At 56.4% G+C, this 14,987-nt stretch overlaps 1 protein-coding gene across 2 annotated transcripts; it reads left to right on the top strand.

Annotated features, from left to right (window-relative positions):
• Positions 1 to 342: 342 nt before the first annotated feature.
• Positions 343 to 14,713, top strand: METTL3 (methyltransferase 3, N6-adenosine-methyltransferase complex catalytic subunit). Of its 2 annotated transcripts, XM_082299476.1 has the most exons (11): positions 343 to 519; positions 946 to 1,217; positions 4,311 to 4,661; positions 6,637 to 6,812; positions 9,192 to 9,417; positions 10,189 to 10,376; positions 10,632 to 10,670; positions 10,766 to 10,874; positions 11,268 to 11,333; positions 14,336 to 14,448; positions 14,537 to 14,713. In XM_082299476.1, the coding sequence occupies exons 1-11, from the start codon at positions 417 to 419 to the stop codon at positions 14,646 to 14,648; spliced, it is 1,755 nt and encodes a 584-aa protein (XP_082155602.1). In that variant the 5' UTR covers positions 343 to 416; the 3' UTR covers positions 14,649 to 14,713. The 2 variants fall into 2 exon arrangements, with proteins under 2 accessions (XP_082155602.1, XP_082155603.1); XM_082299477.1 differs by lacking the exon at positions 11,268 to 11,333.
• Positions 14,714 to 14,987: the final 274 nt, after the last annotated feature.

Raw genomic sequence — 14,987 nt, 5'->3', positions numbered from 1 at the left:
GACGCGGGGGAACTGCCCTGTTTAAAGATGGCGGCGGTGGCCGCTGTGCCCTCACTGAGGCGCGGCCTGCGCTCGCAATGCCGCCGGTTTCTCTTGCGATAAAACGCCGGGAAAGGCCCGGTTTCGAAGTGCCGCCTAATCGGTTCCCATGGAAACGGCACGCCGGGAATTTCCCGGTTTTAAAACGCCTCCGGTTGTCATGGGATTTGTAGGGGAGGGTGCTGCCCGCTCTCAAAATGGCGGCGGCCGCCGTGGAAACCGAGGAGCTGCCCACACTCAAGATGGCGGCGGCGGCTTCACGGCGGCCCCGGGAACTTCCGCTTCCGGTAGCGTGAGGCGGCGCCGGCCCGCGCGGGAGCGGGAGGGTCGCGGCCGGTCCCTGTCGCGACAGGGTCGCGATCGGAGGCGGCGGGGCCATGTCGGACACGTGGAGCTCGATCCAGGCGCACAAGAAGCAGCTGGACTCGCTCCGCGAGCGGCTGCAGCGTCGCAGGAAGCAGGACCCGCTCGGAGGGACCGGTGAGAGCGCGGGGGGGGGGGGGGGCCGGGGTTAATGAGGGGTCAAGGGTTAATTAGGGGGGTTAATGAGGGGGTGGGGGTGGCAGGAGTTGGTAAGGGTTGGGGTTTATTGGGGTCTGCGGGTAATTGGGGGGGTTAATGAGGGGAGGGGGGGTGAGGGGCTGATTAAAGGTTGGGGGCTAATTGTGGGGGGTTTGAGGTTAATTAGGGGCTAGGCGTTAATGAGGGGTCAGGGGTTAATGAGGGGTCACTCTGGTTAGAGACTAGGAATTAACGAAGGGATGGGGTTTAATGAGAGTTTGGAGACTAATTAGGGGCTTGCATCTAATTAGAAGCGGTGCGTTAAGAGTGGGGGGGTTAATTACCAGTCGGGGGGGGCTAATTAACACTTCGGGGTTAATTAAGCTGCTCTCTCTCTCCTCCCAGACCCCCGCCATGACCTCTCCCTGGCCACGCCCCCCCGCACCTGCAGCCCCGCCCCCGCCGGCCCCGCCCCGCCCGGCCCCGCCTCCGGGGGCGTGTCCTCGCTCGGCCCCGCCCCCACGGGCGCCCCCTCCCCACCCGGGGGTCCCGAGGGGGTCCCGGGGGAGCCGTCGGAGCCGGACCCGGCGTTGGAGCGGCGGCTGCTGCTGCACCTGTCCGACCTGGCCCTGCCGCTGCCCACCGACGCCGGTGCCATCCGCGCCGCCATCGCCGGGGTAGGGGACGGCCGGGGACGCGCCTGGGGGAGGGGATGAGCTCACCTGGGGCTGGGGACTCACCTGGGGCTGGGGACACACCTGGGGGAGGGGATGAGGTCACCTGGGGCTGGGGACTCACCTGGGGCTGGGGACTCACCTGGGGCTGGGGACACACCTGGGGGAGGGGATGAGCTCACCTGGGGCTGGGGACTCACCTGGGGCTGGGGATGAGCTCACCTGGGGCTGGGGACTCACCTGGGGGAGGGGATGAGCTCACCTGGGGCTGGGGACACACCTGGGGCTGGGGACACACCTGGGGGAGGGGATGAGCTCACCTGGGGCTGGGGACACACCTGGGGCTGGGGATGAGCTCACCTGGGGCTGGGGACACACCTGGGGCTGGGGATGAGCTCACCTGGGGCTGGGGACACACCTGGGGCTGGGGATGAGCTCACCTGGGGCTGGGGACACACCTGGGGCTGGGGATGAGCTCACCTGGGGCTGGGGACACACCTGGGGGAGGGGATGAGCTCACCTGGGGCTGGGGACACACCTGGGGCTGGGGATGAGCTCACCTGGGGCTGGGGAAACACCTGGGGCTGGGGATGAGCTCACCTGGGGCTGGGGACACACCTGGGGCTGGGGATGAGCTCACCTGGGGCTGGGGACTCACCTGGGGGAAGGGGGATGAGCTCACCTGGGGCTGGGGACTCACCTGGGGCTGGGGATGAGCTCACCTGGGGCTGGGGACTCACCTGGGGGAGGGGGATGAGCTCACCTGGGGCTGGGGACTCACCTGGGGGAGGGGGATGAGCTCACCTGGGGCTGGGGACTCACCTGGGGCTGGGGATGAGCTCACCTGGGGCTGGGACTCACCTGGGGCTGGGGATGAGCTCACCTGGGGCTGGGGACTCACCTGGGGCTGGGGACTCACCTGGGGGAGGGGGATGAGCTCACCTGGGGCTGGGGACACACCTGGGGCTGGGGATGAGCTCACCTGGGGCTGGGGACTCACCTGGGGGAAGGGGGATGAGCTCACCTGGGGCTGGGGACTCACCTGGGGCTGGGGATGAGCTCACCTGGGGCTGGGGACTCACCTGGGGGAGGGGGATGAGCTCACCTGGGGCTGGGGACTCACCTGGGGGAGGGGGATGAGCTCACCTGGGGCTGGGGACTCACCTGGGGCTGGGGATGAGCTCACCTGGGGCTGGGACTCACCTGGGGCTGGGGATGAGCTCACCTGGGGCTGGGGACTCACCTGGGGCTGGGGACTCACCTGGGGGAGGGGGATGAGCTCACCTGGGGCTGGGGACTCACCTGGGGCTGGGGACTCACCTGGGGCTGGGGATGAGCTCACCTGGGGCTGGGACTCACCTGGGGGAAGGGGGATGAGCTCACCTGGGGCTGGGGACTCACCTGGGGCTGGGGATGAGCTCACCTGGGGCTGGGGATGAGCTCACCTGGGGCTGGGGACTCACCTGGGGCTGGGGACTCACCTGGGGCTGGGACTCACCTGGGGCTGGGGACTCACCTGGGGGAGGGGGATGAGCTCACCTGGGGCTGGGACTCACCTGGGGCTGGGGATGAGCTCACCTGGGGCTGGGACTCACCTGGGGCTGGGGATGAGCTCACCTGGGGCTGGGGACTCACCTGGGGCTGGGGATGAGCTCACCTGGGGCTGGGGATGAGCTCACCTGGGGCTGGGGACTCACCTGGGGCTGGGGATGAGCTCACCTGGGGCTGGGGACTCACCTGGGGCTGGGGACTCACCTGGGGCTGGGGATGAGCTCACCTGGGGCTGGGGACACACCTGGGGCTGGGGACTCACCTGGGGCTGGGGATGAGCTCACCTGGGGCTGGGGACACACCTGGGGCTGGGACTCACCTGGGGCTGGGGATGAGCTCACCTGGGGCTGGGGACACACCTGGGGCTGGGGACTCACCTGGGGCTGGGGATGAGCTCACCTGGGGCTGGGGACTCACCTGGGGCTGGGACTCACCTGGGGCTGGGGATGAGCTCACCTGGGGCTGGGGACTCACCTGGGGCTGGGGATGAGCTCACCTGGGGCTGGGGATGAGCTCACCTGGGGCTGGGGACTCACCTGGGGCTGGGGACTCACCTGGGGCTGGGGACACACCTGGGGGAGGGGATGAGCTCACCTGGGGCTGGGGACACACCTGGGGCTGGGGATGAGCTCACCTGGGGCTGGGGACTCACCTGGGGCTGGGGATGAGCTCACCTGGGGCTGGGGATGAGCTCACCTGGGGCTGGGGACGCACCTGGGGCTGGGGACTCACCTGGGGGAGGGGGATGAGCTCACCTGGGGCTGGGGACGCACCTGGGGGAAGGGGGATGAGCTCACCTGGGGCTGGGGATGAGCTCACCTGGGGCTGGGACTCACCTGGGGCTGGGGATGAGCTCACCTGGGGCTGGGACTCACCTGGGGCTGGGGATGAGCTCACCTGGGGCTGGGGACTCACCTGGGGGAAGGGGGATGAGCTCACCTGGGGCTGGGGACTCACCTGGGGCTGGGACTCACCTGGGGCTGGGGATGAGCTCACCTGGGGCTGGGGACTCACCTGGGGCTGGGGACACACCTGGGGGGGGGGGATGAGCTCACCTGGGGCTGGGGACTCACCTGGGGCTGGGGACGAGCTCACCTGGGGCTGGGGACTCACCTGGGGCTGGGGACGAGCTCACCTGGGGCTGGGGACTCACCTGGGGCTGGGGACTCACCTGAGGCCGGGGACGTGCCCAGGCCACACCTGTGCACACCTGGGAGTGGGGAGACGGGTGGCCCCCGCTCCAAATCCCCCCCAGACCCCACTCCCAGTTCCTCCCAGTCCTTCCAGGCGTGCCCAGGTGCCCACCCCAGTGTCCCCACCCTCCCGGATCTCAAAATCCACCCCAACGCCCCGAAATCCCACAAAACCCATGAAAAATGATCTCAAAACTGCTCAAATTCAGCTGCAGGGGAGAGGAAATGGGGTCGGGGGGGGGGGGAGTGCGTTCCCCAAAACCGGGAAAGGCGATCCCGGATTTCCCGAATCGCACAAAACCCCCAAAACCCCAAGAGGAGCCCCCCGAAAACGAGCGCCGAACCCCCGCAGGGCGACGCGCAGGTGACGCTGCGCGCCGTGGAGAGCCTCCTGCACAAGTTCGCGGCGCAGGAGCTGATCGAGGTGCGCCGGGGGCTGCTGCACGACGGCCCCACGCTGGTCACCTTCGCTGACCACTCCAAGCTCTCGGCCATGACCGGCGTGGTGGCGGCCGAGAAGAGGCGGGCGGAGCAGGACGGCGGCGTGGGGGGAGGGGCGGCGGGCGGTGGGGGAGGGGTGGGGGGGGTGGTGGGGGAGGGGAAGGAGGCCAAGAAGTCGCGGCGGGCGGCGGCGTCGGACGTGGACCTGGAGATCGAGAGCCTGCTGAGCCAGCAGTCCACCAAGGAGCAGCAGAGCAAGAAGGTGGGCGGGGCTGGAGAGGGGTGGGCGGGGCTAAGGTGGGTGGGGCCGGTTTGGGTGGGGGTGTAAAGGTGGTGGGTGGGGCGTGAAGGTGGTGGGTGGGGCCTAAAAGCAGTGGGTGGGGTCTAAAGTGGGGATGGGTGGAGCTTCATGAGGGTGGGTGGGGTTACAAGGTGGTGGGTGGAGCCTAAAGGTGTGGGTGGGGCATTGAGATGGAGTCTAAAGGTGGTGGGTGGAGTCGAAAGGTGGTGGGTGGAGCCTAAAGGTGGTGGGTGGAGCCTAAGGGTGATGGGTGGAGCCTAAAGGTGGTGGGTGGAGTCGAAAGGTGGTGGGTGGAGCCGAAAGGTGGTGGGTGGAGTCGAAAGATGGTGGGTGGAGCCTAAAGATAGTGGGTGGAGCCTAAAGGTGGTGGGTGGAGCCTAAAGATGGTGGGTGGAGTCGAAAGGTGGTGGGTGGAGCCTAAAGGTGGTGGGTGGAGCCTAAAGGTGGTGGGTGGAGCCTAAAGGTGGTGGGTGGAGCCTAAAGGTGGTGGGTGGAGCCTAAAGATGGTGGGTGGAGCCTAAAGGTGGTAGGTGGAGCCTAAAGATGCTGAGAGGGGTCTAAAGATGGTGGGTGTGGCCTTGGGGTGGTGGGTGGAGTCTAAAAGTGGTGGGGGGAATCTAAAGGTGGTGGGTGGAGTTTAAAGACAGTAGGTGGGGCCACAAGGAGGTGGGTGGAGCTTAAAGATGGAGGGAGGGGTCTAAAGAAGATGGGTAGAGCCTCAAGATGGTGGGTGGAGCCTTGGGGAGGTAGGCGGAGCCTCAAGGGGATTGGTGGAGCCTCAGGGAGGTGGGCGGAGCCTCAAGGGGATTGGTGGAGCCTCAAGATGGTGGGTGGAGCCTCAAGGGGATTGGTGGAGCCTCAAGATGGTGGGTGGAGCCTTAAGGGGATTGGTGGAGCCTCAGGGAGGTGGGTGGAGCCTCAAGGGGATTGGTGGAGCCTCAAGATGGTGGGCGGAGCCTCAAGGGGATTGGTGGAGCCTCAGGGAGGTGGGCGGAGCCTCAAGGGGATTGGTGGAACCTCACAATGGTGGGCGGAGCCTCAAGGGGATTGGTGGAGCCTCAGGGAGGTGGGTGGAGCCTCAAGGGGATTGGTGGAGCCTCACAATGGTGGGCGGAGCCTTAAGGGGATTGGTGGAGCCTCAAGATGGTGGGTGGAGCCTCAAGGGGATTGGTGGAACCTCACAATGGTGGGCGGAGCCTCAAGGGGATTGGTGGAGCCTCAAGATGGTGGGCGGAGCCTCAAGGGGATTGGTGGAACCTCACAATGGTGGGTGGAGCTTCAAGGGGATTGGTGGAGCCTCAGGGAGGTGGGTGGAGCCTCAAGGGGATTGGTGGAACCTCACAATGGTGGGCGGAGCCTCAAGGGGATTGGTGGAGCCTCAGGGAGGTGGGTGGAGCCTCAAGGGGATTGGTGGAGCCTCACAATGGTGGGTGGAGCCTTAAGGGGATTGGTGGAGCCTCAAGATGGTGGGTGGAGCCTCAAGGGGATTGGTGGAACCTCACAATGGTGGGCGGAGCCTCAAGGGGATTGGTGGAGCCTCAAGATGGTGGGCGGAGCCTCAAGGGGATTGGTGGAACCTCACAATGGTGGGTGGAGCTTCAAGGGGATTGGTGGAGCCTCAGGGAGGTGGGTGGAGCCTCAAGGGGATTGGTGGAGCCTCACAATGGTGGGTGGAGCCTCAAGGGTATTGGTGGAGCCTCACAATGGTGGGCGGAGCCTTAAGGGGATTGGTGGAGCCTCAAGATGGTGGGTGGAGCCTTAAGGGTATTGGTGGAGCCTCGGGGAGGTGGGTGGAGCCTCAAGGGGATTGGTGGAACCTCACAATGGTGGGTGGAGCTTCAAGGAGATTGGTGGAGCCTCAGGGAGGTGGGCGGAGCCTCGGGGAGGTGGGCGGAGCCTCACGGCGGCTCCGAGCGTTCCGTCGCCGCTCGCTCAGGTGAGCCAGGAGATCCTGGAGCTGCTGAACACCACGACGGCCAAGGAGCAGTCCATCGTGGAGAAGTTCCGCTCGCGGGGCCGCGCGCAGGTGCAGGAGTTCTGCGACCACGGCACCAAGGAAGAGTGCGTCAAGGCTTCCGGCGCCGAGCGGCCGTGCCGCAAGCTCCACTTCCGGTCAGTCGGCGCCATTCCGCTCGGGATCCCCGTGGGATTTATCCGGGATTTTTGTGGGGGCTCGTCCGGGATTTCGGGGGTTCCGTTACGCGGTTTTGTCGGGGTTGCGCGTTCTGCTCTTCCATCCGTGGTTTTTAGTCACGGTCTTGCGCGCGGTTCTGTAGATTTTATTCGTAATTCCATGATTTTAAGTCCCGATGTCGCGATTTTCATCCGTGGTTTTACGGTTTCTACCCAGGATTTCGCAGATTTTTTTTTTTTTTTTTTTTTCCTCCATTTTGTGGTTTTTTTATTCTTAGCTTTTGAGATTTCACCCCGAATCTTTGAGAAACAGGGAATTCCCCCCCAAATCCCCGCACCGAATCATTGAAAAACACGGAATTTCTCCCCGAATTTTCGAGAAACATGGAATTCCCCCAAAATCCCCACCCCGAATCTTCAAAAAACGTGGAATTTCTCTGAATTTTTCCCCAAATCTTTGAGAAATGTGGAATTCCCCCCAAAATCCCACCCCGAATCTTCGAAAAACATGGAATTTCTCCAAATTTCACCCCAAATCTTTGAGAAACACGGAATTCCCCCCAAACCCCCGCCCCAAATCTTCAAAAAATATAGAATTTCTCTGAATTTCACCCCTAATCTTTGAGAAATGTGGAATTCCCCCCAAATCCCCTCCCTGAATCTCTGAAAAACATGGAATTTCTCCAAATTTCACCCCAATCTTTGAGAAACATGGAATTCCCCCCAAATCCCGCCCCGAATCTTCGAAAAACATGGAATTTCTCCGAATTTCACCCCAAATCTTTGAGAAACACGGAATTCCCCCCAAATCCCGCCCCGAATCTTCAAAAAATATAGAATTTCTCCGAATTTCACCCCTAATCTTTGAGAAATGTGGAATTCCCCCCAAACCCCTGCCCCGAATCCTCGAAAAACACGGAGTTTCTCCAAATTTCACCCCAATCTTTGAGAAACATGCAATTCCCCCCAAATCCCCAGCCCGAATCCTCAAAAAACACGGAGTTTCTCCAAATTTCTCCCCAATCTTTGAGAAATATGGAATTCTCTCCAAATCCCGCCCCGAATCTTCGAAAAACATGGAATTTTTCCGAATTTCACCCCAATCTTTGAGAAATACGGAATTTCCCCCACATCCCCACCCCGAATCCTCGAAAAACACGGAGTTTCTCCCAAATTTCACCCCAATCTTTGAGAAACATGCAATTCCCCCCAAACCCCCGCCCCGAATCTTCGAGAAATATGGAATTTCTCCGAATTTCACCCCAAATCTTTGGGAAACATGGAATTCCCCCCAAATCCCCACCCCGAATCCTCGAAAAACACGGAGTTTCTCCAAATTTCACCCCAATCTTTGAGAAATACGGAATTTCCCCCAAATCCCCACTCCGAATCCTCGAAAAACACGGAGTTTCTCCAAATTTCTCTCCAATCTTTGAGAAACATGCAATTCCCCCCAAACCCCCGCCCCGAATCTTCGAGAAATATGGAATTTCTCCGGATTTCACCCCAAATCTTTGGGAAACATGGAATTCCCCCCAAATCCCCACCCCGAATCCTCGAAAAACACGGAGTTTCTCCAAATTTCACCCCAATCTTTGAGAAATATGGAATTCCCCCCAAACCCCCACCCCGAATCCTCGAAAAACACGGAGTTTCTCCTAATTTCTCCCCAAATTTTTGAGAAACGTGGAATTCCCCCCAAACCCCCGCCCCAAATCTTCAAGAAATACGGAATTTCTCCGGATTTCACCCCAAATCTTTGGGAAACGTGGAATTCCCCCCAAATCCCCGCACCGAATCCTCAAAAAACACGGAGTTTCTCCCGAATTTCACCCCAATCTTTGAGAAACATGGAATTCCCCCCAAACCCCCACCCCAAATCTTCGAGAAATATGGAATTTCTCCGATTTCACCCCAAATCTTTGGGAAACGTGGAATTCCCCCTAAATCCCCACCCCGAATCCTCGAAAAACACGGAGTTTCTCCAAATTTCACCCCAATCTTTGAGAAATACGGAATTTCCCCCAAATCCCCACTCCGAATCCTCGAAAAACACGGAGTTTCTCCAAATTTCTCCCCAATCTTTGAGAAACATGCAATTCCCCCCAAACCCCCGCCCCGAATCTTCGAGAAATATGGAATTTCTCCGGATTTCACCCCAAATCTTTGGGAAACATGGAATTCCCCCCAAATCCCCACCCCGAATCCTCGAAAAACACGGAGTTTCTCCCAAATTTCACCCCAATCTTTGAGAAACATGCAATTCCCCCCAAACCCCCGCCCCGAATCTTCGAGAAAACACGGAATGTCCCCCCAAAATCCCGTTTTTTTTCCTCCTCCCCCCTTTCCCCCCGCCAGGCGCATCATCAACAAGCACACGGACGAGTCGCTGGGCGACTGCTCCTTCCTCAACACCTGCTTCCACATGGACACCTGCAAGTACGTCCACTACGAGATCGACGCCTGCGCGGTCACTCCCCCGCGCAGCCCCACCCGGGCGCGGCCGCGCGACCGCTCCCCGCCCCCGGACCTGCCCCGGGGGCCACCGCCGGACGCCGGTGCCGACCGCCTCTTCCCACCGCAGGTAACGTCCCTTCCCGGAGGAATTTTGGCCGAAAAAACGGGGAGTTTTTTGGTGGCGTTTCCTTGTTTTCCCTCGCGCTTGAGGAGATTTGTTCGTTTCTCGCCGTTTTTTGGGGACAGTTCCTTTGTTTCCTCGCTTTTCCTGAGGTGGTTTCGTGGTTTACCCCGTTTTTTTTTTTTTCCAGACTACTCTGCTTTTTTGAAGCTATTTATTTATTTAGTGTTTTCTGAGGCAATCCGTTTCCCACCTTTTTTGAGGCGATTGTGCCACTCTGTGAGGAACTTCTCCCGTTTCCCACCATTTCTAGAGGCAATTCCCTCGTTCCCCCCCACTTTCTGAGGTGATCCCCTCGTTTCTCACCGTTTTTGAGGTATTTCCCACCAGTTTTGAGGCGATTCTGCTGCTTTCTGAGGTTACTTCAGCACTTTTTGATGCAATTCTCTCGTTTCCCGCCATTTCCTGAGGCGATTCCGTTTCCCGCCGTTTTCTGAGGCGATTCCATTTCCTGCCATTTCCTAAGGCGATTCCGTTTCCCGCCATTTCCTGAGGCGATTCCATTTCCTGCCATTTCCTGAGGCGTTTCTGTTTCCTGCCATTTCCTGAGGCAATTCCATTTCCCGCCATTTCCTGAGGCGATTCCGTTTCCCGCCATTTCCTGAGGCGGTTCCACCATTTTCTGAGGCGATTCCATTTCCCGCCATTTCCTGAGGCGATTTTACCGTTTTTGACCGGATCGCCCCCGTTTCTCCCCGTTTTCCCCCCGTTTCCCAGTGGATCTGCTGCGACATCCGCTACCTGGACGTGTCCATCCTGGGCAAGTTCGCTGTGGTCATGGCGGACCCGCCCTGGGACATCCACATGGAGCTGCCCTACGGGACCCTGACGGATGACGAAATGCGGCGCCTCAACATCCCCGTGCTGCAGGACGAGGGCTTCCTCTTCCTCTGGGTCACCGGCAGGTGAGGGGGGAGCCCAGATCCATCGAGACTCACCCCAAATCCTTGGGGATTCACCCCAAACCCATCGGGATTCACCCCAAACCCATCGCGACCCCCAAAACCCATTGTGATCCTCCCCAAATCCATTAGGATTCACCTCAAATCCGTCGGGAACTCCCTCAAATCCATCGGTGCCCATCCCAAATCCCAATTCCCCCCCCCCCCCCCCGCAAAATCCCGATTTTCCCCATTTCCCTCACTTTGCCCCCATTCCAGGGCCATGGAGCTGGGCCGCGAATGCCTCAACCTCTGGGGGTGAGTTTTTTGGGGTAACTCCCGACCCCTAAAACCCCCACGAAACCCCCTCAAATCCCCCCCCCGAGATCCCCCCAAATCCCCGCCCCATCCAGGTACGAGCGCGTGGACGAGATAATTTGGGTGAAAACCAACCAATTACAGCGAATTATCCGGACGGGGCGCACGGGGCACTGGCTGAACCACGGCAAGGAGCACTGCCTGGTACGGGGCCACCCCAAACCTGGGGCGTCCCCAAAAACCCTCCCGGGACCCCGGGGATGGGCAACGGGGGGAGTTTGGGAGCGTGGGGAGGAGGATAAATGGGATTTTTGGGGTGGCGGGAGAGAAAAAAAGGAGATTTTGGGGGTCTTGCAGTGTATTTGGGGTCTGAGGGCTCCAGTAAAGGGGGGTTTTAGGGTGCTGGGGTGGGTTTAGGGGATTTTGGGGGTCTTGGGGTGGGTTTTGGCAATTTTGGGGGTTGTTGTGTGGGTTTTGAGGGTGCTGGAGTGGGTTTTGGGTGTCTTGGGGAAGTTTAAGGGATTTTGGGGGGATTTTGGGGTGGATTTTGAGATTCCAGGACCTCCCCCCCCCTCCCCAAATGTGCCCCTCCCACAGGTGGGGGTGAAGGGGAACCCCCAAGGCTTCAACCGGGGCCTGGATTGTGACGTCATCGTGGCCGAGGTGAGACCCCCCCCCCCAAATCCCGGGGATTTCAACCCAAAATCCCCGCAGGGAAAAACCAACCTCCAAAATCCAGGGGAATTCAATCCAAAATCTGGGGATTTGATCCCAAAACCCAGGGGGGGTTAAACCGTAAATCTGCAGGGCATGAAGAACAGTGAAATGAAGGGATTGTGGGGGAAAAAATGGGGGGAAATGAGGGGATGGTGGAAAAACGGAGCAAAAAGAAGGAATTTTGTTTAGGACATTGAGTAAGTGAAAGAGTTTTCTACAAAAATCAGGGTGAAATGTGAGCGTGGCCTCAGAAAATGGGGAAAAATGAGGGAATCACCTCAGAAAATGTCAGGAAAAGAGGAAGTTACCTCAGAAAATGGGGAAAAATGAGGGAATCACCTCAGAAAAGGGCAGGAAATGAGAAAATAAGCACAGAAAATGGGGAAAATGAAGGAATTACCTCAGAAAAGGGCAGGAAATGAGAGAATCAGTGCAGAAAATGGGTAAAAATGAGGGAATTACCTCAGAAAAGGGCGGGAAATGAGAGAGCGCAGAAAATGGGGAAAAATGAGGGAATTACCTCAGAAAATGTCAGGAAAAGAGGAAGTTACCTCAGAAAATGGGGAAAAATGAGGGAATCACCTCAGAAAAGGGCGGGAAATGAGAAAATAAGCACAGAAAATGGGGAAAATGAAGGAATTACCTCAGAAAAGGGCAGGAAATGAGAGAATCAGTGCAGAAAATGGGGAAAATGAGGGAATTACCTCAGAAAATGTCAGGAAAAGAGGAAGTTACCTCAGAAAATAGGGAAAAATGAGGGAATTACCTTAGAAAATGTCAGGAAAAGAGGAAGTTACCTCAGAAAATGGGAAAAAATGAGGGAATTACCTTAGAAAATGTCAGGAAAAGAGGAAGTTACCTCAGAAAATGGGGAAAAATGAGGGAATCACCTCAGAAAAGGGCAGGAAATGAGAGAATCAGTGCACAAAAAGGGGGAAAATGAGGGAATTACCTCAGAAAAGGGCAGGAAATGAGAGAATCAGTGCAGAAAATGGGGAAAATGAGGGAATTACCTCAGAAAATGTCAGGAAAAGAGGAAGTTACCTCAGAAAATAGGGAAAAATGAGGGAATTACCTTAGAAAATGTCAGGAAAAGAGGAAGTTACCTCAGAAAGTGGGAAAAAATGAGGGAATTACCTCAGAAAAGGGCGGGAAATGAGAAAATCGCCTCAGAAAATGAGAAAAAATGAAGGAATTACCTCAGAAAAGGGCGGGAAATGAGAGAGCACAGAAAGTGGGTAAAAATGAGGGAATCACCTCAGAAAAGGGCGGGAAATGAGAAAATCACCTCAGAAAATGGGAAAAAATGAGGGAATTACCTCAGAAAAGGGCAGGAAATGAGAAAATAAGCACAGAAAATGGGGAAAATGAAGGAATTACCTCAGAAAAGGGCAGGAAATGAGAGAGCGCAGAAAATGGGTAAAAATGAGGGAATTACCTCAGAAAAGGGCAGGAAATGAGAGAATCAGCGCAGAAAGTGGGAAAAAATGAGGGAATTACCTCAGAAAATGTCAGGAAAAGAGGAAGTTACCTCAGAAAATGGGAAAAAATGAGGGAATTACCTCAGAAAAGGGCAGGAAAAGAGGAAGTTACCTCAGAAAATGGGGAAAAATGAGGGAATCACCTCAGAAAAGGGCAGGAAATGAGACAATCAGCGCAGAAAATGGGGAAAATGAAGGAATTACCTCAGAAAAGGGCAGGAAATGAGAGAATCAGTGCAGAAAATGGGGAAAATGAGGGAATTACCTCAGAAAATGTCAGGAAAAGAGGAAGTTACCTCAGAAAATGGGGAAAAATGAGGGAATCACCTCAGAAAAGGGCAGGAAATGAGACAATCAGCGCACAAAAAGGGGGAAAATGAGGGAATTACCTCAGAAAAGGGCAGGAAATGAGAGAATCAGTGCAGAAAATGGGGAAAATGAGGGAATTACCTCAGAAAATGTCAGGAAAAGAGGAAGTTACCTCAGAAAATGGGGAAAAATGAGGGAATTACCTCAGAAAATGTCAGGAAAAGAGGAAGTTACCTCAGAAAATGGGAAAAAATGAAGGAATTACCTCAGAAAAGGGCGGGAAATGAGAAAATTGCCTCAGAAAATGGGGAAAAATGAGGGAATTACCTCAGAAAAGGGCAGGAAGTGAGAGAATCAGCGCACAAAAAGGGGGAAAATGAGGGAATTACCTCAGAAAAGGGCAGGAAAAGAGGAAGTTACCTCAGAAAATAGGGAAAAATGAGGGAATTACCTCAGAAAATGTCAGGAAAAGAGAAAGTTACCTCAGAAAATGGGAAAAAATGAGGGAATTACCTCAGAAAAGGGCGGGAAATGAGAAAATCGTCTCAGAAAATGAGAAAAAATGAAGGAATTACCTCAGAAAAGGGCGGGAAAAGAGGAAGTTACCTCAGAAAATGGGGAAAAATGAGGGAATCACCTCAGAAAAGGGCAGGAAATGAGAGAATCAGTGCAGAAAATGGGGAAAATGAAGGAATTACCTCAGAAAAGGGCAGGAAAAGAGGAAGTTACCTCAGAAAATGGGGAAAAATGAGGGAATCACCTCAGAAAAGGGCAGGAAATGAGAGAATCAGCGCACAAAATGGGGAAAATGAGGGAATTACCTCAGAAAATGTCAGGAAAAGAGGAAGTTACCTCAGAAAATGGGGAAAAATGAGGGAATCACCTCAGAAAAGGGCAGGAAATGAGAGAATCAGCGCACAAAAAGGGGGAAAATGAGGGAATTACCTCAGAAAACAGGAAAAAATGGAAAAACGACCTCAAAAAACGGCAGGAAACGAGAAAACCGTTTCAGGAAACGGTGGGAAACGAAAGCATCGCCTCATCCACCCCGGGAAAACGGGGAAATCTCTTCCCAAAACGGCGCAAAGCGACAGAAGCGCGGCAGGAAAAGGCGCAAACCGCCGGATTTCCCCCCAGAATCGCCGCTTTCGCCCCCAGGTTCGCTCCACCAGCCACAAACCCGACGAGATCTACGGAATGATCGAGCGGCTCTCGCCGGGCACGCGGAAAATCGAACTTTTCGGCCGCCCCCACAACGTCCAGCCCAACTGGTACCGAAATCCCGCTTTTTTCGGGGCTCTTTTTCCACGCGGGGTTGGCGGTTTTTGGAGGTTTGACGTGGATTTTGGGGGGTTTTAGGATCACTCTGGGGAACCAGCTGGACGGGATTCACCTCCTGGACCCCGACGTGGTGGCGCAGTTCAAGCAGCACTACCCCGACGGCATCATCTCCAAACCCAAAAATATGTAATTTTGGGGGGTTTTTTTTAGGATTTTTTTTGGGTTTGGAGTGGGGTGAAAATAAAGAATTCAGTGGTGGCGCTGGAGGAAAAACCTGGAGTGTTTTGTGGGGGGGAAAAAAGGTGGGGAAGGGGTCTCGAGGCTGAAAAAAAGGAAGAAAAAATAGCGTGGATTTAGGGTTTATCTGATTTTTGGGGTTTAAGAGGGTATTTGAGGTTCCAAAGGGGGTTTTTAGGGTATGAAGTTAGATTTTGGGGGTTAAAAAGCAGTTTTTGGTGCTCAAATGGGATTTTTGGGGTAAAGGAATTCTTTTTACCATTTCAAGGAGGTTTTTGGGGTACAAAGATGG

This window comes from Coloeus monedula (assembly GCF_965178545.1).
Source record: "Coloeus monedula genome assembly, chromosome: 32".
NCBI lineage: Eukaryota > Metazoa > Chordata > Aves > Passeriformes > Corvidae > Coloeus > Coloeus monedula.
Note: the sequence above shows the minus strand (reverse complement) of the source record. Positions and strands in the feature narration are given on the sequence as shown.